The sequence below is a fragment of the Macaca nemestrina genome, chromosome 18 (assembly GCF_043159975.1).
Source record: "Macaca nemestrina isolate mMacNem1 chromosome 18, mMacNem.hap1, whole genome shotgun sequence".
NCBI lineage: Eukaryota > Metazoa > Chordata > Mammalia > Primates > Cercopithecidae > Macaca > Macaca nemestrina.
The window spans coordinates 48,668,066-48,691,361 of NC_092142.1; the positions used below are offsets into that span (position 1 = coordinate 48,668,066).

The 23,296-nt window shown below is 51.7% G+C and overlaps 1 protein-coding gene across 6 annotated transcripts in view; it reads right to left on the reverse strand.

The window, feature by feature from the left end:
* LOC105492245 (zinc finger protein 423) overlaps positions 1 to 23,296 on the reverse strand; it is a 367,460-nt gene that overhangs the window by 282,945 nt on the left and 61,219 nt on the right. For 4 of the 6 annotated variants that reach the window (XM_024796174.2, XM_024796175.2, XM_024796176.2 and 1 more), the window contains one exon: positions 17,970 to 18,029. The exons of 1 other annotated variant lie outside the window; for it this stretch is intronic. In XM_024796174.2, coding sequence (XP_024651942.2) covers positions 17,970 to 18,029 — 60 coding nt within the window. Of the gene's footprint in view, positions 1 to 2,258; positions 2,497 to 17,969; positions 18,030 to 23,296 lie in introns of those variants that run through there. One more of the 6 variants, XM_071084505.1, reaches the window with a different exon arrangement.

Sequence of the window (23,296 nt, forward strand, 5' to 3'; positions counted from 1 at the left end):
ACAAGGATACAGGCGAAGGACAAAGTGGAGGCCTACAAGAGACCATCTGCAGGCCCCGTGACATCACTCACCAATGTGGCTCTCCCAGCCAACTGCCCCAGTGAAGCCTCCGTTGCTTCCAGCTGGCCCAGGGCACTAAGACTTCCCAAGGTTGTTGGTGGCCTCTGAATCCAGCCAGCCAAAGCACTGGCCCAAGTCTGGGGCTCTGAACTCCTCATCTAGTGCTCCTGCTGTTTACCATGCTCCAAGCTCCCCCATCATCTGGCTGACCAAGCTACCAGCCCAGATCTTGACCTGGGCCCCTGAGGCCATCACGCCATGAGTATAAGATTAAGAAGCCTCTCCACAGCAGCAGGAGGCCCCCCGCTTTCCCTCTCTCACCCCAGAGCTTGGAGGGGTGCTGGATGGCTGGAGGAGTTATGGGGCCAAGGGATGGAGGAGCAGAGAAGCCAATCTTCCCCTCTGCCAAGGCCCAAGGCACCTCCAGGTCAGGCCCCAGGAATTGGGCTGAGAGGTATTGTTCAGGTGTAAGACTAAGCATAACAACACTGATGGAGACTGGTATCATTTGGCTGTGTCCTGTGTCCCCACCCAAATCTCATCTTGAATTTCTTTTTTTTTTTTTTTTTTTTTTGAGAAGGAATCTCACTCTCTCACTCTGTCACCCAGGTTGGAGTGCAATGGCACGATCTCAGCTCACTGCAACCTCCACCTCCCAGGTTCAAGCGATTCTCCTGCCTCAGCCTCCTGAGAGTAGCTGGGATTACAGGCGTGCACCACCAAACCTGGCTAATTTTTGTATTTTTAGTAGAGACAGGGTTTCACCATGGTGGCCAGGCTGGTCTTGAACTCCTGACCTCAAGTGATCCTCCTGCCTCAGCCTCCCAAAATGCTGGGATTACAGGCATGAGCCACCGAGCACAGCCTCATCTGAAATTGTAGTTCCCATAATTCCCACGTGTTGTGGGAAGGACCCTGTTGGAGATAACTGAATCATGAGGGCAGTTTCCCCCATACTGTTCTCATGGTAGTGAGTAAATCTCACGAGATCTGATGATTTTAGAAGGGGTGTCCCCCTTTGCTTGGCTCTCATTCTGTCTTGCCTGCCACCATGTAAGACGTGCCTTTGCTCTTCCTTTGCCTTTCACCATGATTGTGAGGCCTCCCCAGCCATGTGGAACTGTGAGGCCATTAAACCTCTTTTGCTTTATAAATTACCCAGTCTTGGGTATTTCTTCACAGCAGTATGAAAATGGACTCATACAGAGAAAATTCAGCTCCCACATACCTTCACCAGGGTTCTCCCAAGATCTAGAGCCTTAGCCAGGGTTCTCCCAAGAACTAGAGCCAAGGGGATCCACATATGGATATACCAAAAGAGATGTGTTATGGGGGCCTGGATCACACAGTTATAGAGGCTGGAAACATCCCACCCTCTGTGGTCTGCAAGCTGGAAGCCCGGGAAAGTCAGTGCTGCAGTTCATGTCCAAGTCCCACGGCCTGAAACCCAAGGGAGCCAATGTTGTCAATCCCAGCCCCAGACTCAAGGCGCAAGAAACAAGAGTGCCAACGTCCAAGTGCAGAAGACGGATGGCCGGGCTCAAACAGAGAGACCAAAGTCACTCCTCTTTTGCCTTTTCATTCTATCCAGAGCATCAGTGGACTGGATGATGCTAGCCTGCACTGATGACGGCCGTCTGCTTTATTCAGTCCAGCCATCAAAATGCTCATCTCTTCCAGAAACACCTGCACAGTCACACTCTGAAATCATGTTCCACCAGCTGTCTGGGCAGCCCTTAACCCAGTCATGTTGACACAAAATTGGCCATCACACCTGCCCTGGCACATTGGTCTAAGCACCCTTGGTGAACCTGTGGGTCAGACACAGGCTCACCCCTGTTGTCCCAGCTTCAGGGGCAAGGGAGTGCCAGGTTCCAAAGTCAGTCTATGAGGCAAATGTGTCTTAGAGTCAAAGTTAATCCCCAAAACTCTTTCCTCTCCCCTAAGATACAACTGCTGTGGCTTGAGATACATCCATGGCGAATGGCTTGGTTCCTACATCAAGCATGTGGGATGAAAATACATCTTAAAACCCCAGAGTGGAATCCACCTGCCCCACAAGGGGCCACAGAGACCAACATCCGAGGGAACAGAAGATTCTCACCCACATCACAGGTTGTATTAGTCCATTCTCACACTGCTATGAAGAAATATTTGAGACTGGATAGTTTATAAAGAAAGAGGTTTAATTGACTCACAGTTCCAAATGGCTGGGGAGGCCTCAGGAAATGTACAATCACGGCGGAAGGCAAAGGAGAAGCAGGCACCTTCTTCACAGGGCGGCAGGATGAAGTGAGTGCTGAGCAAAGGAGAAGCCCCTTATAAAATCATCAGATTGGCTGGGCATGGTGGCTCATGCCTGTAATCTCAGCACTTTGGGAGGCCGAGGCGGGTGGATCCACTGAGGTCAGGAGTTCGAGACCAGCCTGGCCAACATGGTGAAACCCTGTCTCTACCAAAAATACAAAAATTAGCCAGGCATGGTGGTGGGTGCCTGTAATCCCAGCTACTCAGGATGCTGAGGCAGAAGAATCGCTTGAATCCAGTAGACGAAGATTGCAGTGAGCCAATATGGCACCATCGCACTCCAGCCTGGGTGCCAGAGTAAGACTCCATCTCACAAAAAAAAAAAAAAAAAGAAAGAAAGAAAAAACAAAGCCATCAGATTTTGTGAGACCTCACTCACTGTCACAAGAAGAGCAGGGGGGAGACCACCCCATGATTCAATTATCTCCACCTGTTCCACCTGATACGTGGGGATTTGGGGGATTACAATTCAAGAGATTTGGGTGGGGACACAGTGCCTAACCACATCGAAGGTTCCCTGAGTAAGCCAGCTCCTATTGACTGCAATTACCAAATCTCTTTACATTGTTATTGTCCTCACTTTTTGGCAAATGTGTCTATCTAAGTTGGAGGAAGTTAAATGATAAATGACCTATACGTATGCATATATTGCTGTCAACAAAGTAAAGGGCGAGTGGAATCTGTGCTATAGTGCAGCTCTGCCACAAACTTGCTGTGTGACATTGGGCAAGATGCCTAGCCTCTCTGAGCCTCAATTTCCACATATGAAATACAAGAATAATAATACAATGGTCAAAGCGCACCTGCAAGAACTCAGTGAGGCAATGCCTATGGAAATGCCTGCTTAAGGAAGGCAAGGAGGCAGAGTGACAACCACATGGGCCTTGAGGACAGTGAACCGAGTCCAAATCCTGGCCTAGCCATTTACCAACTGGCTGGCCTCGAGTCTCTGCAGGAGCATGCAAGGAATGCCAGCACAGACAGGCAAGAGCTCATGGGCAGAACTGCAGGAGCCTACAACAGTCAGCTCCCAAAGCAAAGCCACACTACGCAGCTGTGGCCCTATCTGAGCTGTGGCCGTCCCTGATGGGTGAGTCCTACGCAGCTCTGCCCCAGGCTCCTTGGGGTCCTCAGGCCCTGTGGCTTTGCAGAAGTCAGGGACTGTGGCTGGAATCCCAGGCCAGCCACCTCTCTTTGCTTCCTCTTTCCACGTTTGGAGAAGGCATTTCCTCCCCTTCCAGCCCTGAGCCAGTGGGTCAGGTTTCCACCCAGATGGAAAGTCCCACCCAGGGCCCCCAGAGGACAGCTCACCATGGAAACTCCACAGGGCGCCTGCCAGACACGGGGTAAGTGGCCACTGGCAGGCCTAACTGGGGCGGGCTCCCAGTCCTGCCCACCAGGAAGGGGAGGTGGGCAGGAGAAAGAGAGGGGGCTCCAGCCAGACTTTAGATCTTAGACACAGAACAACATCCCTACATACGCAGAGCAAAAAGTGGGTGATCGTGCATACATTCAGGTGTGTGCATGTGTGTGAGCATGCGTGTGCATCTGGGTGTGTGTGTCTATGGAATATGGGGCAGTGGAAAGACCTTGAATTAGGAGCCACAGCCCTGAGCCCTCTAAGCACTCTGAGCCTCAGTTTCCATAACTGCACCCCTGCTGGAGGCTGGATTGGACTCAGATAAGATGAGTAAATGCAATCATCCAGTAAGAAGTAAGCAACAGGTAGGATCTGCCAGATGAAGACCCCCAGGCCTGTTGGAATAAACCACAGCGAAACGACAGTCTGGGCAAGGGGAGGAGGGGACACTGTGAGTGAGGTGCCTCCCGTGGTGTTCAGTTCAAAGGAGAAGCACATAAACAGAGTTTCCCAAACTGTGTTCCAAGATTCTGGGCTTAGGGATAGGTGGTCCTCAAAAAAAGGGATGAAGGACAGATTCTGAGTCCAAGAGTTTTAAGAACCCTCCCTATAACTCAAAGCATCCACAGGCATGTTGAAGGCCCTTGGAGATCCTGCCTTAAAGAAACCCATTTAATTGCACTTAACCAGGCACTTAGGAAAGTTACCTGAGCAGCTGCCCCGCCAGCCCCCAGACGCAGCCTAGTGAAGGCAGCGTCCAGGCCGGGGGAAAACACTGGTCTGTCCCAAGCTCTTACATCAGATGGAAGCAGCTTTGATTCTATTTCTCTTTGGGCCTTGGCTGCCAGGAGGCTCAAAGGCATCCTGACCCTTCCCTTAGGTTTTGACATAATTAGTCTCTTCATCTATTATTTGAGCACCCCAGTGACCCACAAGCCACCTCCACTGCCTTTCATTAATAATCATCACAGTTAGCGTTTACTGGGGACATGCTGTGTGCCAGGCACCATGCTGGACACATGCCATCTACCCTCTCACCTGTCCTTATAATGGTGACACAAGGTAGCGGCTTTGTTATTCCCATTCTACAGATCAGGAAGCTGAGCTCTGGGAAGGTGCAACCACTGAGTCAAGCCCATTCTCGCAGTGAATACACTCTTAATTTGTGCAGTGTGTGTTCACCTGCCCACTGCTGCCTCCTCACTCTAGAATGTGAGTCCTGGAAGTCAGGGACCCAACTGTGCTCTTGTGGCCTAGAAGGACACAGACGCCTGACAATTCTGTGATGAATAGCTGGTGGTGAATCAGGATTGAAATAAAGACCTGCCTGCCTGAAAACCCATGCCCTTAACTCATATGTTTTTTTGGTCTGCAGGTTTTGGTAAACCTAACGCTAACCTTAAACTTCAGTGTAACCCTAACCCTGGTACCAAACCTATGCTTACCTCTAGCATAATCCCAAATGAATTAATTAATAAGCCATGAAATGCTCCCTGCCTGGCCCTGTCCTCGGCTCTGTGGGGCAAGGGCTCTGACCACAGCGGCTTGGGCCATTTAGGGAGAGGAGATGCAGGAGCTCAGGTGACAGCATGGATGGACTCAGCGAAGATGGTGGGAGCACATGGAGTCGGCAGCAGGGAGAGGGCAGTGGAGACGGAAGGCTGAGTTTCCCTCCTGGGAGGCCTGGCCAGACCTGAGTAGGGCAGACCAGGCCAAGCGGGGCTGGAGCGGCGGTCACGGAGCAGGAACGCCAAGCCGACCCCCACTCCCAGAAGCAGCTACTCTGGCCTGCGAGGGCCAGCCCAGCGGGTGGGGAGGCGATGCCCTGCCCAGCTTCCTGTCCCGTTCCAAGCTGGCCAGAAGCCCCACAGCCAGCACAGGAAATAACAGGGGCCCCCAGAGGCCGCCCAGGCAGGCCCTGCTCTGAGGCCACCCGGGGAGGGAAGGAGGCCATTGTCGGCCTTTGTTTCAGTTTCCCCAGCGTTACCCAGGCTCCAAGAGGCCGCTGGGAGCTCACAAAGCTTCCCCCCAACCTGCAGCTGTCCAGCCTCCCCCAGCCCCGACCCTGGGGACAGGCCCACCAGGCCCCTGGTCTCTTAAAGAGGCAGGTGCAGAGTGGAAAATGAAGTCACACGCAAGTTGGGGGTTGGGGGGCGGTACATGCAGGCCACAGCAGGCCAGGCAGGCGAACAGACAGATGGACCAAGACTGGGGTCTAGGTCCACACCCAGGTCAGCCCAGCACTGGGTCCAAGAGCAGGGGTGCAAATCTTTGGATGGAAAGAACATCTAGGACCCTGAGGGTACGACAAAGAAACGGAAGAAAGAAAACAGAGAGCAAGGAGACGATGTGGACATCTTGAATACCCCGCCTGGGCACTGTTCCTGATCCTTCAAGGGAGACAGCCTAGAAACGGGCTTTTTCTGCTCATTTGCATGCCCGGATGTGGATGAGTGAATGCTGCATATGTGTGTGTGCCTCTGTATGTGCATGGATTTGTAAGTGTGTGTACATGCGCACTATGTGTATGTTGGCAGTGTGAGCACACTCCTGTATGCATGTATAGGCATACATCTGTGTTGTGCATGTGTGTGCACACCTGTGTCTGCAGGCGTCCGTGTGGGTGTACATTAAGCATATGCATGCACTTGGCTGTGCATACATATGTGTGTAGTACGGAGGAACACATATGTGAAGGCCCATATATGTGAATGTATTGTGTGAGTGTGCATATGCCAGTGTGCACATATGTGTGTGTTTACATGTGTATGGGGGTACATGTGCATTGTGTGTAAATGTGTACCTACGTGTGTGTGAGTGTCCATGTGCATTGTGTGGAGTACGTTTGCACTGAGTGGGAGTATGAGCATATATATGTATGAATGTGTGCATGCGTCCTTGTGTTTGTGTGCATGTAATATGTGTATGTTGCGTGTGCACATGCATGCACACACAATGACTTGTGAATTTACACGTCACCACCAAAGAGCAGTCACAGACTTGTGCCCATCAGCAATCACTCATTCCCACACTGATCCTGGTGGCTTCTTACTAGTGGTGTGTCGCTGCAATGACATTAGGGCTCACAGCACATTCTAGTGCTGCTCATTCCACAAGGATGCAGTAAGTCTCCACTGAGTCCCAGGCACTACGAATTAGCAACTACAGAAAGCGTGCCCTAGACTCAGACAAAACCCCAATTAGCTGTGCAGACTGGACCAATCTCTTTACCTCTTTGGCCTCAGTTGCTCATCTGTGAGATGGGAATGCTAATACTGTGGTTAACAAGGCTTAAATGAGATAATGCATGTCACAGCCCGCTGTCTGGCACTGAGTGGATGCTCACTAGATGGTTATTACTTTTTAATTGTTATTGTTAAGACAGTGCCAATTGCTGAGGATACAACAGTAAGCAAATAGGCACTGTCCCTGCCTCCACAAGCTTGCCAGGTTTGCAGGACATTTAGCCTTGATAAGTAGAACAGCATAAGTAAAATTTATCATATTTGCCAGACTAAGCATGAGTCTGATGTGCTAACTACTACCACATATGGCCAGCAGCCATCAGTTAAAGCAATCAACCATGACAAAGGAGAAAAACTTATTAGTGGAGGTAAGATAATAATTTTTTGAACCAGAGAGGCATCAGATAGCCAGGCTCAGCCTAATCTCGTGTGTGTGTGAGTGTGTGTGTGTGTGTGTGTGTGTGCATCTCCCTGCACACTCAAGGATTTTAAGGGAATGTCAGCTGACATGACAGCAGCCTAACCCCTGTGGGCTGCCTGCAGTCTATAGCAGGGCACCACTGACCGTATCCAACCCAGGAGCTGAGCCCTTCAGAGTGTCCACCCAGGAAGCCAACACATGCCAGGTGGTGCGGTCAGGCTGACCCTGGCCATTTCCTACCGGGCACTGGCCCATGGCCGCACAGTCCATGTGTCCAGCCCCACCCAGGGAAGGAATCTGATCTCAGGACAGCCTCAGGCCTCTGCCTTTCAGAGCAGACCCTGCCCACCTCCCACCAACCCCCACCCCACCTGGCCTGCCCCACTTGGGAAACAAGCCATGCCTCACCAACCAGGGTAAACAAGAATGGTTCCCTACAGATTCAGTTCCACCCCAAACCTGCAGGAAGGTGAAGCAGATTGCCCCAGGCACTGTGGCCATGCCTAGAGATTGCCAGTCAAGATGTGGGGAGAAAGGCAGGGAGCTGTGACGATGTGATGAGAAGGAGGGGCCCGTTGGAGCCTTCTCTGTCACCCCTACAGACCCAAGCTCAGAGCTAAGCTCCTATGGGCACTTCCCGCCACATGGTGTCAATAGCAAAAGTAAAGGTCAATAGCAAAAGTAAAAGTAGGGGTTAAGCACTCCATGTGGATTCCCTGTGCCATCCTCACAATGGCCTTAGGAAGTAGGACTATTATTATCCCCATTTCCGATGAGGAAATGAAAGGACAGGGAGGTTTAGTAACTTACTCCATATTGAACGGCTAATAAGTATCTAGACCTCAAACCCAGATTTTGCTCTTAACAAAGTGAACAAAACTCAGGCCCTGCACTTCCCAGGACAAATACAGACAAAGAAGTGGAGGTGAGGTTCTGCATCTTGGCAGACATTTGCCAGGCACCTGCCAACTGCCAAGCCAGGGCTGAGCTATGGGGATGCAGAGAATCAGACTCGGTCACTGCCCCTAGGAGTGAGCAGAGCATCAGGGAGCTGGGTATAAGAAGAGAAGGAACGCTAGAACCAAGCAGAAGACAGTGGGAGCACTGAGGGCCAGGATCAGGAGCTCTTAGGCTCAGGGGGGCACAGAATTATGGCAGGGCTATCATGGGAAACTTCCTGGAGGAGGTGTCATTTAGGCTGAGCTTCAAAAAATGCCAAGGGGTCACACACAGTCTGTGGGCCAACAGCATCAACATCACCCCAGAGCCTGTTAGAAATGCAGATTCTCAGGCCCTACCCAGACCTGCTGAGTCAGAATCTGCATCTTGACCATTTGTACACATGTTCAAGTTTGAGCAGCGCTGGTGCAAACCACCCCAGGATGCACGCACAAGGCTGGGCAACACTGGAGGGAGTAGGATGGGCACCGACTCCCCCAAATGCATGAGGAGTGATGCCATCATCACCCCACCCCACCCCACACACCCCAACCCACAGACACAACTGACTGTTTATGGGCAGGCTTCAAGTTGCCAAAGAACTATTGATTTCCAGTGTCCACCAGCAGGACAACAGGATCCTTGGGGACTTGGGAAAGGGCCGACACCAAAGAGAGGCCTTTCCATCCTCAGGGAGCACCCAGCTTTGGAGGAAGTAGGACTGGCTCCTCCTTGTCTTTACAATCCTCATTACTGATGTCCCCCGAAAAGCCCAACAGCACCAGGAGAGGAGGGGCAGGGCCATGGGCTTGCTGGGGCAGATGGTCCCAAATCAACTGAGCAACTGCGCTGCAAAGTCCCAATGCCAGGCCAGGGACACGAGACAAACGACAGCATCCCTGCCATCAGGGAAGCCCCAAGTCCATCTCAAGAGGGTAGAAATCAGCAAGACAAGGCTAGCTCCATGGAAGTGAAGTCATCAGCCAGGATAGAGGTACAGGAGGAATACAGGAGTCAGAAGACGCACTGCACACCTGTTCATTTCCACATGCCCTGGGTACCAGCACACTTGAGTCCTGAGCACACATGTGCACATATATGCATGGGCTCTTCATACACACGTGCACCGCAGGCATGTCAACGAGGAAGCCAAGTACAGCGGAGCCCAATGGGGGCCCCAAGGCTGGTGCAGAGCCAGAGGAAAAGGGTGGGCAGGAAATGCCACCTCCTCCTGAGAGAACTGGTCCAAGGTAGCACCAGGGAGCCCAGGATGCAGCACCAACCAGCAGGCAGAGCACAGGGGCACTGGAGTGCCCCCCTGCCAGGGGTCCAAGTCAGGGTTGCAGCTACCTGGGCATGCTCACACACAAGCACACACACAAGTGCATGCATCCATGTGCACACGCGGCACAGAATGCCCTACCCCGTGGACTGCTCACCATGGTAACAGAGTGGCCACCTCTCAGCTCCAGTCACCACCTGACGATTTCTGAGGCCCCCTGTGCTGTAGAGGGAGCAGCTCTAACAAAGGCGCAGCCCAGGCTGCCTGGCCAGGGGTCCGTGGAGCCGACTCGCTGGCGCATGCCTGCCACGCTCCCCCGGTGAGCTCAGGGCCACCGCGTCTTCCTACCCAGCCTGCCTGGCTCCACTTAGCTCAACTCCCCACAGGCTCCCCAGCCGAGCTAATGAGAAACTCCCCAGCTGGCCCCATATAAAAATGCATTTCATAAGTCTTTAAAATACTGGGAAATTCTACATCTATTTAGTGAGACTTTTCTGCTCCTTTAAAATGTCTCTTGGTCCTCATCAAAAAGATGATTAGGTTGGGAGCTCAAGCACAAAAGGCAGACGCCACCAGCACACCAGCCCGAAGCCAAAGGGTGCCCAGGCAGCTTGCACCACGGGCCACAGTCACATGGCTCTAGGCAAGTATCATGGGTGGGTGAGACATCCCACAGGCAACCCAATGCAGGACAGTCACTTGGGGAAGTGTTCAAAGTGAGACCCAGTGGGGAGCAATGGACACAGATGAGGGGAACAGTCTCTCTAGCCTTGATTTGGGGATTGAAAGAAAAAGTTAGAAGGTGCTGGGAGCCCCTAAGAAAATCTCCAAAGGAGAAAAAAAAGACCACCCACACAAAGATGTTCATCATGGCATTATTTACAACAGCCTAAAGCAGTCCGAACGTCCAACAGGGGAGAGGCGGAGAAGAACATTCACGCCCATCCACTTGAGGGCTCCAGTACAGACACTAAGGTGGGAGGTACATGGGTCCCAGGACCACAGGAAGCTCAGGTCCAACAGGAACTACAAGAAAATCCACTGCGAGTTCAGTGTGGACTTCATGTAGAAGCTTATAGACGAACAGAGCTCGAAAGGGGCCTGGGAGAAATGCAAACGCAAGTGCAGAAGCGCAGGGGTGTGGGTGGAGTTTCTGTGAAGCCATTGAAATAATAAATATGCACTCCAGCAACACACAAGCAGGGTGGGAGGCAGCTCCGCGTGGTTCAGAAGTGCAGGCGGGACTGCACGGAGTAGCCTCGCCCGCCCATGGTGAAAGGCCCAGGCTTCTGGACATCTCTGTCCATTTTCCCAGCCAAAACCTGGGGGCAAAGGACTGCAGGGGATGAGGCTGTCGCCTTGGTCAGGAGCAGGGACCCCGACCATTCTCCTCACCCCACCTTTTACCCAGAACCAGGCTAAAAGAAAAATGAGAGGCTTCAAGGCATTCTTCTCAAGGACGTCCCAGGACACCAGCTACCCCAATGCCGGCTCTACCTCCCATCTGAGGAGGTCCCAGAGCCTGCAGTCCTATCCCCACCTTCCCCTGCAAACTGCCCCCATGCCCAACACCGAGATGTGGAAGGAGGGCTGAGGACGGGGGCTGGAGGTGGTGTGAGTCCCTGCAGAGAGCCTGGCCCAGTGCTTTCCAGGCCTGGCTTTCAACATGGGAGATGTGTGCAAGGTCTTCAAAACATGCACCTCCTCTCCTTCCAGGCAGCAAATCCCGAGGGCTGGCTTCAGTTAGACTCTTTTACCTGACCCAGGAGTGACCGGGGCACAGAGCTGACTCCAGAGATTCTCCTCTAAAACAAGGCATGGGACCCGCATTGTCACTGGCAGGTCTGCCCTCTACAGTTGAGGCACTAAATTCATGCATGAGCTGCCTGGGTTCAAATCTCTGCTCTGCCGCTTCTTGGCTGAGTGACCTAGAAGCAAGTTACTAGCATCTCTGTTTCTCGGTTTTCTCATATGCATGTGAAAAGCAAAGGAGACCTGGCTCCTAGAAACACCTCATAAATGGGAGTGACGGTTCCTATTAACTGGGGCAAGAACACCTGTCCCACGGCAAGAAGGCCTAAAAGTCTGATCACAGTGCAACACAAATAAGGTCTCAGGCTGCAGGGCCATCACAGTCAACTGATGATACTGAGTGTTCCTCTCAAACAAGTGTGTCTGTCACCATGCCAGAAATAGACTCACCTAACCTGCCCAGGCGTTCACAAGTATGTGTCAACGAACTAACTGTGTCCTATCTCTGGCCCACCCACAGACCCTCCTCTTACTGCCTCTCCCTGCTGCTGTTCCAGAGCTGCCATGCTGGATGGAAGCCATGGAGCAGACTCTGCCCAACCAGTCCCAAAACCCAGCCTGGTGAGGTGGAAGATTCCAATGAGACTCTGACTAGACAATCACATAAAAATGATCCCCTTACCCACTTCAGGCTAAGCATGGTGGTGCATGCCTGTAATCCCAGCTGCTTGGGAGGCTGAGACAGGAGGATTGTTTGAGCCTAGGAGTTCAAGACCAACCTGGGCAACATAGAAAGGCCCTGTCTCAATAAAAAAATAAATAAATAAAAATAAATAGATGCGCAGCTTCAGCTCCCAGACCAAACTCAGTGACGGGGAAAGAGGAGGTAAATTTCCACGTGGTTGTGTGGGTTCCCTGAAAGCCCACATCATAGACCTGAGGATCATGCATGATGTTTCTGGTGTCTGCCACTTAGAGACCTCATTCCAAAGGGCTTGTGGGAAGAGGGAGGAAATGCTGAAGGCAAGATGCATCTCCCCACCAGGCTGGGATGGGCGGGAGAGATAGGGGTTAGGGGTAGGGTTAGGGTTATTACCAGGCTGGGATGGGCAGTAGAGGTTATTAGGCAGTAGGGTTATTACCAGATGGGTGGTTAGGGTTAGGGTTAGGGTTAGTGCCAGGTTGGGATAGGCAGCAAAGAGGGGGATTAGGGTTAGCGTTAAAGTTAGTGTTAGGGTTAGTAGCAGGCTGGGATGGGTGGGAAAGAGGGGTGTTAGGGATAGCAGTAGGTTTAGTACCAGGCCAGGATGGGCAGGAGAGACGGGGGTTAGGGTTAGGGCTAGTGCCAGGCTGTGACAAGCAGGATACAGGGGATTTGAAGACATTGCTAGGAGGTAGGTCAAAGGCACTGGGAGCCTTTGGAAGGCCGAGGCTTGCACATCACAAGGTCAGGAGATCAAGATCATTCTGGCCAACATGGTGAAACCCCATCTCTACTAAAAATACAAAAATTAGCTGGGCTTGGTGGAACATGTCTGTAGTCCCAGCTACTGGGGAGGCTGAGGCAAGAGAATCGTTTGAACCTGGGAGGTAGAGGTTGCAGTGAGCCAAGATGGTGCCACTGCACTCCAGCCTGGCAACAGACCAAGACTCCATCTCAAAAAAAAAAAAAAAGAAAAGAAAAAAAAAAATCCATGAGTTGTTCAGAATGAGATACCTTCACACCTACTAGGAAGGTTAGAATTTGCAAAAAGGAAAATAATAAATGCTGACAAGGACCTGGAAAAAGTGGAATCCCTATGGGCAGTGGGAATGCAAAATGCCTGGGAAGGTCTGGTGGCTCCTCCAAAGGTTAAACATAAAGTTACCCTAAGACCCAGTAATTCCAGGCCTACAAATACACCCAAAAGAACTAAAAACAAGCATTCAAACAAAAACTTGTACATTGCCAGGTGCGATGGCACACATCTGTAGTCCCCGCTACGAGGGGAGGCTGAGGCAGGAGAATTGCTTGAACTCAGGAGGTGGAGGGTGCAGTTAGCTGAGATCGCGCCACTGCACTCCAGCCTGGGCGACAGAGTGAGACTCTGTCTCAAAAAAATAAAAATTAGAATAAAAAAGTAAGTGGATCAGTGGTTGCCTGGGACTGGCAGGGGTAGTAGCTAAGGATACAGTGTTTCTTTTTTATTATTTTTTTTCTTTTTCTTTTATTTAGTTAATTATTTTAGAGGCAGGCTATCACTCTGTCAGCCAGGCTGGAGTGCAGTGTCATGATCAAAACTCACCGTAACCTCGAACTCTTGGGCTCAAGTTATCTTCTTGCCTCAGTCTCCCAAGTAGCTGGGATTCCAGGTGCATGCCACCATGCCCAGGGCTATTTTGTTTTGATTCTTTGTAGAGACAGGGTCTCACTATATTACCCAGGCTGGTCTCAAACTCCTGGGCTCAAGCAATCCTCCTGCTTCGGCCTCCCAAAGTGCTGGGATTACAGGTGTGAGCCACCGCTCCTGGTCAAGAGTTTCCTTTTAAGGACATGAAAATGTTCTAAGTTCACTCAAGTAATGGTCACATATATCTCTAAATATACCAAAATTCACTTTAAGTGAGTGAATTGTATGATATGTGAATTATATCTCAGTAAAGCTGTTTTTAAAAAGATATAAGCTGGGCTGGTTTAAGAATCTAAAGATTTCTTATGAAAATCCAACTTTCTGGCTTTTCTTTTAAAACCTCTGAAGATCTGGCAACTCTGGACCCAGCCAGAATTCTGGCAATTCATGGCCCAGCCAGCAGGAGCTGAGGGCCAGCCATCCTCTTTGCAGGGTCTGTGTCACCATCCACCGTGGTCCCTCACGTATCAGCCCACCTGGGCCATCAGCCCGCCTCAGGTGGGCCTTTGAGTTTGTGACCCTGGCAAGGTTTTCCCATTTGCAAAGGACTTTCACATTTGTAAGTTCACACCTATGGCCTGGCAAGGCGGGAGAAGTTGGGGTTGGCTGGAGAAGAAGAATGGCCCACGAACAACCATGAAATCACACATGAAATCCTGTATGTGTCTGAAAGAGAATCCACACACTGCCACTGGATGCTCAAAGGCACCTGTGGCTCAAAACAGGTTAAGAACTCCAGTTCCACACCTCCAAGGCAACCCCACATCTTGACTTCAAATGAAGTGCTCCTTCCCCTGGGCCTCACCATCAGCAGCCCCATTCGCCAGCAAGCGGCATGAGTGGGCCTGCGCGCTCCGCTCCCCACGCCCCCGCCTCGGGACTGCGGGATATTGCCATGAGCTCATCATTTCGCTCCTTTCCCTGCCAGGCAAGGCCGGGCTCTCCATCACTGTCAGGGCCCCTGCTCAAGGGCACAGAAGGAGCAAGCCTGGTTGTTCCTGGGGGCTGAGGGCCACAGGGTCCCCACTAGCAGGGTGGCCAGGGCGGGCCAGAGGTGAGTGAAGACGCAAACTGCGCATTCTGCTTCTTTATTGCAGTTCTCCATCACACACCCAGGGCTGGGCAAAGCAGAGGAGAGGAAGGTGCATGAAAAGCTTGCGCTCTGGGCCAACAGGGCCCCCCCAGAAGAAAAGCTACTCTATGCCTTATAGCTCTCCCTTCCTCCTGGTAAAATGCCCTCAGCCCAGGGCCAATGGGGGCCTGTGAGCAGGACCCACCTATGCTCTGCAGCCACCATGCCTGTCCTGCCAAGGACCTTTCAGAAGTCGCCATAATGCCCCGCTTTCAGGTCCTGCTCAGCTCTCCACCTCCTGATGCCAAGTGGTGCAGAGGTTAAACCACAGGCTCTGGCTTCCGGAGGACTTGGGTTCGAGTCCCTGATGCACAGCCTGCCAGCTGGGGACCGTGGACTCACTACTGTGCTGCTCCGAGCTCCTTCCCTCATGTGTCAAATGAGGATGGGGTTTCTCAGTAGCAGTGCCAAGGGTGGCCTGGGAGGTTTTGTTCCCCCATAATCTTCTTTGTCACCTGCTGCCATTCTCTGATGTGGCCAAGTGACATTTTCTCAGTTTAATAAAAAGTATTAGACAAAAGCGGCTTTCACCAGGCCTTTGGCCCTGTTGTCCACCAGATGGCTGTCCCTAAGCCAAGCCCACAGAGAAATGATGGAGCTGCTGCTGGAAGCCGCACCCACCTCACAGAGCTGTCACGATGGCTCAGCGACACGTTGCAGGTAGAGTGTTCACTCAGTGCCTGGCACACACTAAGTAAGTGCTCAATAAATGTGACATTGCCCACGTCCAGGGCCACCTCCCACACTGACTTCTGCCTGCCACCCAGGCTTGGAGCCATCTCACACACCCCATGCTCAGGGAATACAAGCTGACTTTAATAGCTCAAGTCCAATAGAACTGGGAATGAAAATTTATCACATGCATGGCACAAATTAAAAAAACAAAACAAACAAACAAAAAAAACACCAGCAAAAATGAGCCAAAGAAAACAAAACAATTCCTGGCCTGGCTGTCTCGTTGTGGATTATCCACTGCCGGGGATGCTCTGCCCTGCCTCTCCCCATCGCTGAGCAGAGAATCCGAAACTGACTGGCACCATGGCGAGCTGTGGCTGCGGAGTCACAAGGAGTATGCATCCTCCTACATGCACGAGGCATGCTCAGCTCTTGCCTGGAAACTGGCAAATCCCACAGCTCCCACTACTCCCAGGCAGCCCAAAGAGGCCCTAAGACTGGCCGCCCAACTATGGAATTACAGAACTGCAGACTCCAAGGCCCCACCATCAACATCGCCCTTGCCTTCTGCAAGCTGGAAGACACCTCACTGCCTAGGCATGCAGCCACCCCCTTCCCAGGGCTTTCTGTCTATAGCAATCACTGCTAGCACCCCCCTTGCAAGCCACTGATGTTCCCATCTGTCTGCACCACCTCCAGCCCCACTGGGAAAGCAGCTGGGAAGGAGGACCTTCTGTAGACAACGCGGGGCTGAGTGCTTTCCGAGTTCAGGGGTTTGGGGTACAGTGGGATCCTCTCCAGAGCAGGCAGCAAGCGTGAGCCCCTGCACCCCTCATCTCCCAGGAGGACTACATCTCTGAGACACGGCGCCTTAGGGTCTTGCTGTTTCCCCCCACCATGGGGAACGCACTTCCTGCACAGAAGGAGACACACAGGGGGCTACGCAGCCCCTTCCCCCAGCCTCCTACCTGCCCAGTGCTGACCCCAAAGCCTGTCCTAGTCCCGGACCCTCCTCCCCAGAATTTGAGCACCACTCACCATGTTGGCTTCAGACAAGTCCCCTCTCTGTGGAGGAAGCCCCTGTCACCAAGGGCCAGGGCACCTGCAGCCACAACAGTGCACAAGCCTGGGTCAACCAGGACCCTGTGGACTCTGCAGGCAGCATCAGCTCCTGCTGGAAAGGACATGGAACCAGGGGCCACAGGCTTGGGTTCGAGGGCTTAGTCTCCTTTCCCAAATTTCACTGAACCATCTTCAAACTCCCGGCTGAATCTCCATATTCTGTACCACTAACACTTTCTTGTCAACTCCGTTTTTTCACTTAAATGAATTTAGCATCATAGTTAAGTCACAAATGTCTATAATATCACACATTAGACACATAACCATGAAAACATTCAATGTTTATATACCCAATGCCTAAGCACATTTTTGAAATACTGACCCAGAGCAAATCTCTCTTCTTGCTTCAGTTTCCACAACGAAAAGAGGAGAAGCTTGGACTGAATGTTCCATCATAGGCTTCCTCAGGCCTTAAGATTCTGCAAGACTGAAGCAGCTCCAGCTCCCCCACGAATCCAGAAAAAGCTGGTCAGGATCCCAGGGCAGTCCTGGCCCAAGGCAGGGGAGGAGGACAAGCAAGGGGGGATCCCAGCGCCTGCCGGTCAGGGAGCCGGGGGCACCACTACCAAGAGAGGCCCTGGCTGCATGCGGAGCAAACAGGGGACCCTGGCCCCCAACTCAGGAGCTCCCCAAAACCCCCCAAAGCCGGTTCTAATCTCAGTACTCATGGGAAGGCTCTAAGCTGCAAAACTTCACAGTTAGAAAAACTTTATTCATCCACCTATTTTTACAGCTAAGGAACTGAGGTACAGGGAAGAGCTTATGCGGGAATCCCATGTCCTGACTGTCATGTCACCCCCGACACCTCACGAGTCTAAGCTCCCTCTGTTACCTCTCCCTGGAGGCACGAGCTCAGCTCTGCCAGCCCTGAGAGTGCAGAGCAGCCCCTTCCAGGGAGGGAAAGAGGAATTCTGATGTAGACTGGAGTTTAAAAGTCCTATTAAAGTGGCTTTTATGCAATTAGATTGGAATGAATGTGCAGCGACGCCCATAGCAAGGAGCTTCAAGGCTTGTACAGTGGGAAAATCACCGCCCATCTGAACTGTGCCCACAAGAAGGAAACGTGGCCCTCAGGAGAATAAGGGAATATTAGTCTCCGTATGTAATAGATTTTATTGACCATATGGAACTGATATAAAAATCGTGTTGCATGGGGTAGTCTGGACTGCAGGCAGGAATGTGACACAAAGAATATCATTTCCATAACCAGTTGGGTGGCTTTCTGAGTTCCTGGACCAGCTCCAAGACCCCCTGCAACTCTTCCACCAGTCCCCGGGCATTTACCTGCTGCTGTCACGGAGGAATCCCAGGCCAGCGAGAAGTCTGAGGCCTCCCCCTCTTCAACTGAAAGAGAGAACAGAGATGGGCCTGTGAGTTTGAAGACTGTACAAATAGATCAGGTGAGGTGCTGGGTGAGGAAGAAGGAATATTTGTGGGGGTCCTTATTATAATACCCGTGACCAGGGGAGAGGGGGCAAAGCCTACAAAGAGGCCTTTATTGGTTTCACAGAGATGTAAAATGATCGGAATAAAACAGGAATAGTAAGTTAAGTGCTGGATCAGTTATGGTTTCCCCAGCCCTGTGCCCCTGGCAGACATCACTAATCAATCTCAGCACTGCCTCAAGAAACCAATAAGGTTGCTTCAGGGATCAGCAAAGTGGTGAGTGCTCATGACCCTGCTGAGACCTGACCCACAGACAGACCTCAGGACACGCTGAGGTCAACTCTCCCAATGACAGCACATCTGAGCACTGCAACTTATGAGCTGACAACATCAGAAGGCAACCAGCCTCCCCCCACTCCACCCAGGACCCCACAGAACCAAGCCAGGCAGAGACAGGGTGTCCCCACCATCTCACACCCCAGGACATAAGCCCAGGCTGGTGGAGGCCATGCACTAGGAGAATATGGGAGAAACACTACACAGCATAATAACACTCTTGTCCTGGAATTAATCCCAGTCTGGGGCATGTAATAATATTAAAGCTGGGTTATGGACTTTGTAAATGGGACTTTGTTTAAGCCAAAAATGTGCATACACAGTATTTTTCAGATTTAATGGCCTTTCTAGCTCTGCATATGTGCAGGCTGAAGCCACCACAAACCACCCAGTTCTCTCTGCACTGTCGATGTTCTTGCTGGCACCACGTGGGTGCACACTGAGCCAGGCACTGTGCTAGGGCTTTGCAGCTATCACTGGGTTTAGTCTTCCTCAGCAGTCTCTCAGAGGGGTGCCTGAGGTCTTACAGGTAGTGAGAGCCATGAAGAGTTTGGGCTCAAACCCAGGGTTGTCTGTCTCCAAGGTTGCTTCGAAAACCATGGTTGACCAGGGTACAAAAGATGCTATCCAGAACCCTAGCAACTCAGACTGGAGGGCAGTGACCCCAGCCCACCACATGGAAGGCGTGTACAATACGCAGGCAGCCACCTTGCGAGTGGAGCAAGCAGGCTGGTTCGTGGTCAGAACCTGAGTTCTAGCACGAGGCGCAGCCTGGCTTCAAATCTCCGTTCTGCCTCTTACTAGCTGTATGTGACCTGAGCAAATGATCTAACCTCTGGGTTTCTGTTTTCCCACTTCAAAAATGGAGACAATAATGGCACCTAAGCCATAGGGCTGCTGGGAGGATTAAATGGGATAACGCCTGTGCAGCATTGGGCACTGCGCCGGCACAGGGTAACTGCCCCCATAATAATGTCAGGGCTGTCATCTGCTGGAACAGTGGCCCAACCAACCGAGCGGGGGTCGCTGCCGTGGCTCAAACAGTGCTGCCTACGCAATGCTCAAGCTACCCACTTGACCATCTACCCACGGTCTTCCTCCCCTCCAGAGCCTCACAGAGCGGGTTTCTCTGAACCCTGAGAAACAGCACATGCAAGAGGGAACATCCCCGAGCAACTAGCCAAGGAATGCTAATGAAGTGTGCTCTCTTTTCCAAGCCCGCATCCTGAAAGTGGACAGGCAGGATCAACACAATGAAATGCACAGATAATTTGAGCTGGGACCCAAGCTATTGTTTTACTTAGCTAGTTACAGCTGGAGTGGGTTCTCAAATGTACAGCTTTATAAATAGCAATCAAGACCTTGTGTCAGACAAAATTGATATTATTCACTAAAATGATTCCAACCAGACAGCCTCCAAAACACGGGTGGCTAATGCCTAAGCTGTTATTAACAGCGTTCAATGCCGTGCCAAAAAATCAGTTTCTCTTACATTTCACCTTTTACTTACACACACACATATAAATATATGGTGCTTCTATGAAGAGACTGCTGCCAGTGTGCAAGGTTACCATGCTGCCATTTTGTTAGATACCTTCAACAAGGTCTCCATGGGTTCCTAAACCTTAAGAATGACATAAAGCTATATGAGCTGATAAAGATCTCAGATATGTTAAATTTGAAAGAAAAAGCACAAAAAAATATGTTCAGCAGAATCCCTTTTGTATGCATTAAAAAGACATGTCCAGGGCCGAGCACAGTGGTTTATGCCTGTCATTGCAGCACTTCGGGAGGCCAAGGCAGGCAGATCACTTGAGGTCAAGAGTTCGAGGCCAGTTGGCCTACATGGTGAAACCCCATCTCTACTAAAAATGCAAAACTTAGCCAGGCATGGTGGTGCGTGCCTGTAGTCTCAGCTACTCAGGAGGTTAAGGCAAGAGAATCGCATGAACCTGGGAGATGGAGATGCAGTGAGCTGATATTGCACCACTGCTCTCAGCCTGGGCACGACAGAGCAAGACTCTATCTCAAAAAAAAAAAAAAAAAAAAAAAAAAAAGGCCAGGCACGGTGGCTCAAGCCTGTAATCCCAGCACTTTGGGAGGCCGAGACGGGCGGATCACGAGGTCAGGAGATCGAGACCATCCTGGCTAACACGGTGAAACCCCGTCTCTACTAAAAAATACAAAAACCTAGCTGGGCGTGGTGGCAGGCGTCTGTAGTCCCAGCTACTCAGGAGGCGGAGGCAGAAGAATAGCGTAAACCTGGGAGGCGGAGCTTGCAGTGAGCTGAGATCTGGCCACTGCACTCCAGCCTGGGCAACAGAGCGAGACTCCGTCTCAAAAAAAAAAAGAAAAAGAAAAAAGAAAGAAAGTGGATCGGTGGTTGCCTGGGGCTGGGAAGGGTAGGAGGGTAGGGGTGATAGCTAAGAATATCGAGTTTATTTTTTATTTTTTTTATTTTTTTATTGATTTAGTTATCTGCAGGTATCAGGACATTAATACATGACCCCAGTTCTCCTCTGACCTCTGTGCACCCAGGTATCAGGGCAAACAGTCTGCACACTTGCACCCACTCAAGGCGGTTTAGTTAAGAAGTGTGACCTCCCAAGTCACTGAACTTGAGGATGTCCCAAAGACGTCAAGTCATCCTCTTAGGAAGATCTGGCCTCGGCCATAATGGGAAAGAGAACAGGGAAACATCCACCATTTTGGAGCCCTGGGGGAGGTCAAGGCTCTGTGCTGGGTCCCAGAAGTCCAGACAGGCCTGCAGGGGTGGAAAGAGGAGGAAAGTGGCCCAGTGCTAACTGGCTAGGGAGGTCCAGAGTGGCAGATCTCACTACAGGCTTCCTGTTCCCTCACTGCAAGCAGCCGCGTGACACAATGCAGTCTCTGGAACCACATCCCTGTGTGGTGAGGGATCTGTGGGTCACCTTACTTACCACTTGGGTGTTAATGCATTTTCCTACAACTGCAGGCACCACCCCACTCACATGCCCTCCTCTAGCCCATATTCTGTTTTTTGAAGGTAGAAGCACACCTTCAAAGGTGAATATGGGCTAGAGGATTCAAAAAACAGAAAAGCAAAAACAGAATATGGGCTAGCAGATTGTTTTATGAGACAGGCTCATGCTCTGTCATACAGGCTGGAGTGTAGTGGCGCGATCATAGCTCACTGCAGTCTTGACCTCCTGGGCTCAAGTGATCCTCCCACCCAAGCCTCCTGAGTAGCTGAGCATGTGCCACTTCATCTGGCTAAATTTTTTGTTTTTATATTTTTTATAGAGACAGGGTCTTGCTATGTTGCTCAGGCTGGTCTCAAACTCCTGGGCTCAAGTGATCCCCATCTCAGCCTCCCAAAGCACTGGGGTTACAAGCATGGGCCACCACGCCTGGTTTTTGTACACTCTTGATGAGAAAGAGTCAACACCCAACCCCCACCACCCCCATAAGCCCCTGTGCTACCCGGCAATGAGAGTGAGGTTTTTTCTCCCCACAGCTGCACTCTTCTGTCCAGACTGGGTCTCCAGCAATGGCATCACCAGCAGAGGCAGCAGGCACAGAGGAAGGAGGGCCCGTCGGCAGCTGGAGCTGGGTACAGGGGTGGCCCGAGCCCACACTGGCAGCAGGTACTCTCTGGGGGCCCAAGCAGTGAGCCCCCGAAATCCCTAAGAGGGAGTTCTGTGGCCGAGCCCCGCTGCACACTGAAGACTCGCATCTCAGAGAAACCCCAATCCGCACAGGGGCCGATATGGAAAATACACCAAAGGGGCTACTCAGCTGGTCTGCGGCACCTTCTCCAGACGTCCCCAGCTCCATGTCTAGTTTTGTAATGCATACAATAATTGGCTCCACTGAAGCCAAGCGACACACACCCCCACCCTACCCCACTTCAAGGGGAACACAGGGACATCCAATCCTGTGGATGATGGGCATTTGTAAGGTAGGTGGGTGGCCAGGGTGTGTCCACACTGGAGGGTGCACAGAGTATACAGGCATAGCGAGAGTACGTGAAGCAAGTGTGTGCACACAGAGAGGAGGCATGAGGGCAAGTGTGTGACACAGAGAGGAGGCATGAGGGCAAGTGTGTGACACAGAGAGGAGGCATGAGGGCAAGTGTGTGACACAGAGAGGAGGCATGACGGCAAGTGTGTGCGCACAAGGAGGGCATGGAGGGTGGATGTGAATACACAGGGAGGGGGCACATGGCAGAGCCCGATTCACCACGACGTGAATGAAGCCCGAGCTCCAGAGCCCCTTGCAAACACAAGCCCCCCTGCGCACTGGAAGGGGTCCCAGCAGTGGGGTTCTGTAGCCCTACATCTTTTGTAACCTTTGCAAAGGAAAGATCTGTTACCTACTTAGGACCTCTCTCGCTCGCTCGCTCTCACTCTTGCTTTCGCTCTCTCGCTCTCTGAGACAGGGTCTTTGTTGTCTAGACTGGAGTGCAGGGGTGTGATCACAGCACATTGCAGGCACAACCTCCTGGCTAAGGTGATCCTCCTGCCTCAGCCTCCCAAGCAGTGGGGGCCACAGGCACATGCCAGCACACCCAGTGAATTTTTGCAGTTTTTTTTTTTTTTTTTCCTGTAGGGACAAGGTTTTGCCATGTTGCCCAGGCTGGTCTTGAACTCCTGACCTCAAGCAACCCTCCCGCCTTGGCCTCCTAAAGTGCTGGGGTTACAGGTGTGAGCTACTGCGCCTGACCCGCTTTCTCTTTCTACTCCAAACTCTCTTCCATCCCATTTCCTCTCCTGTCGGGTCACCTTGAGAATGGCCACAGGCATTTTGCATTCTTTGTCTCAAAGGACTCCCCCAGTTGTTTCAGCCGTATGGCCCCACACACGAGCTCTGTGCTGGGGCCAAGCAGTGGACTTCGAGGACCCTCTGCT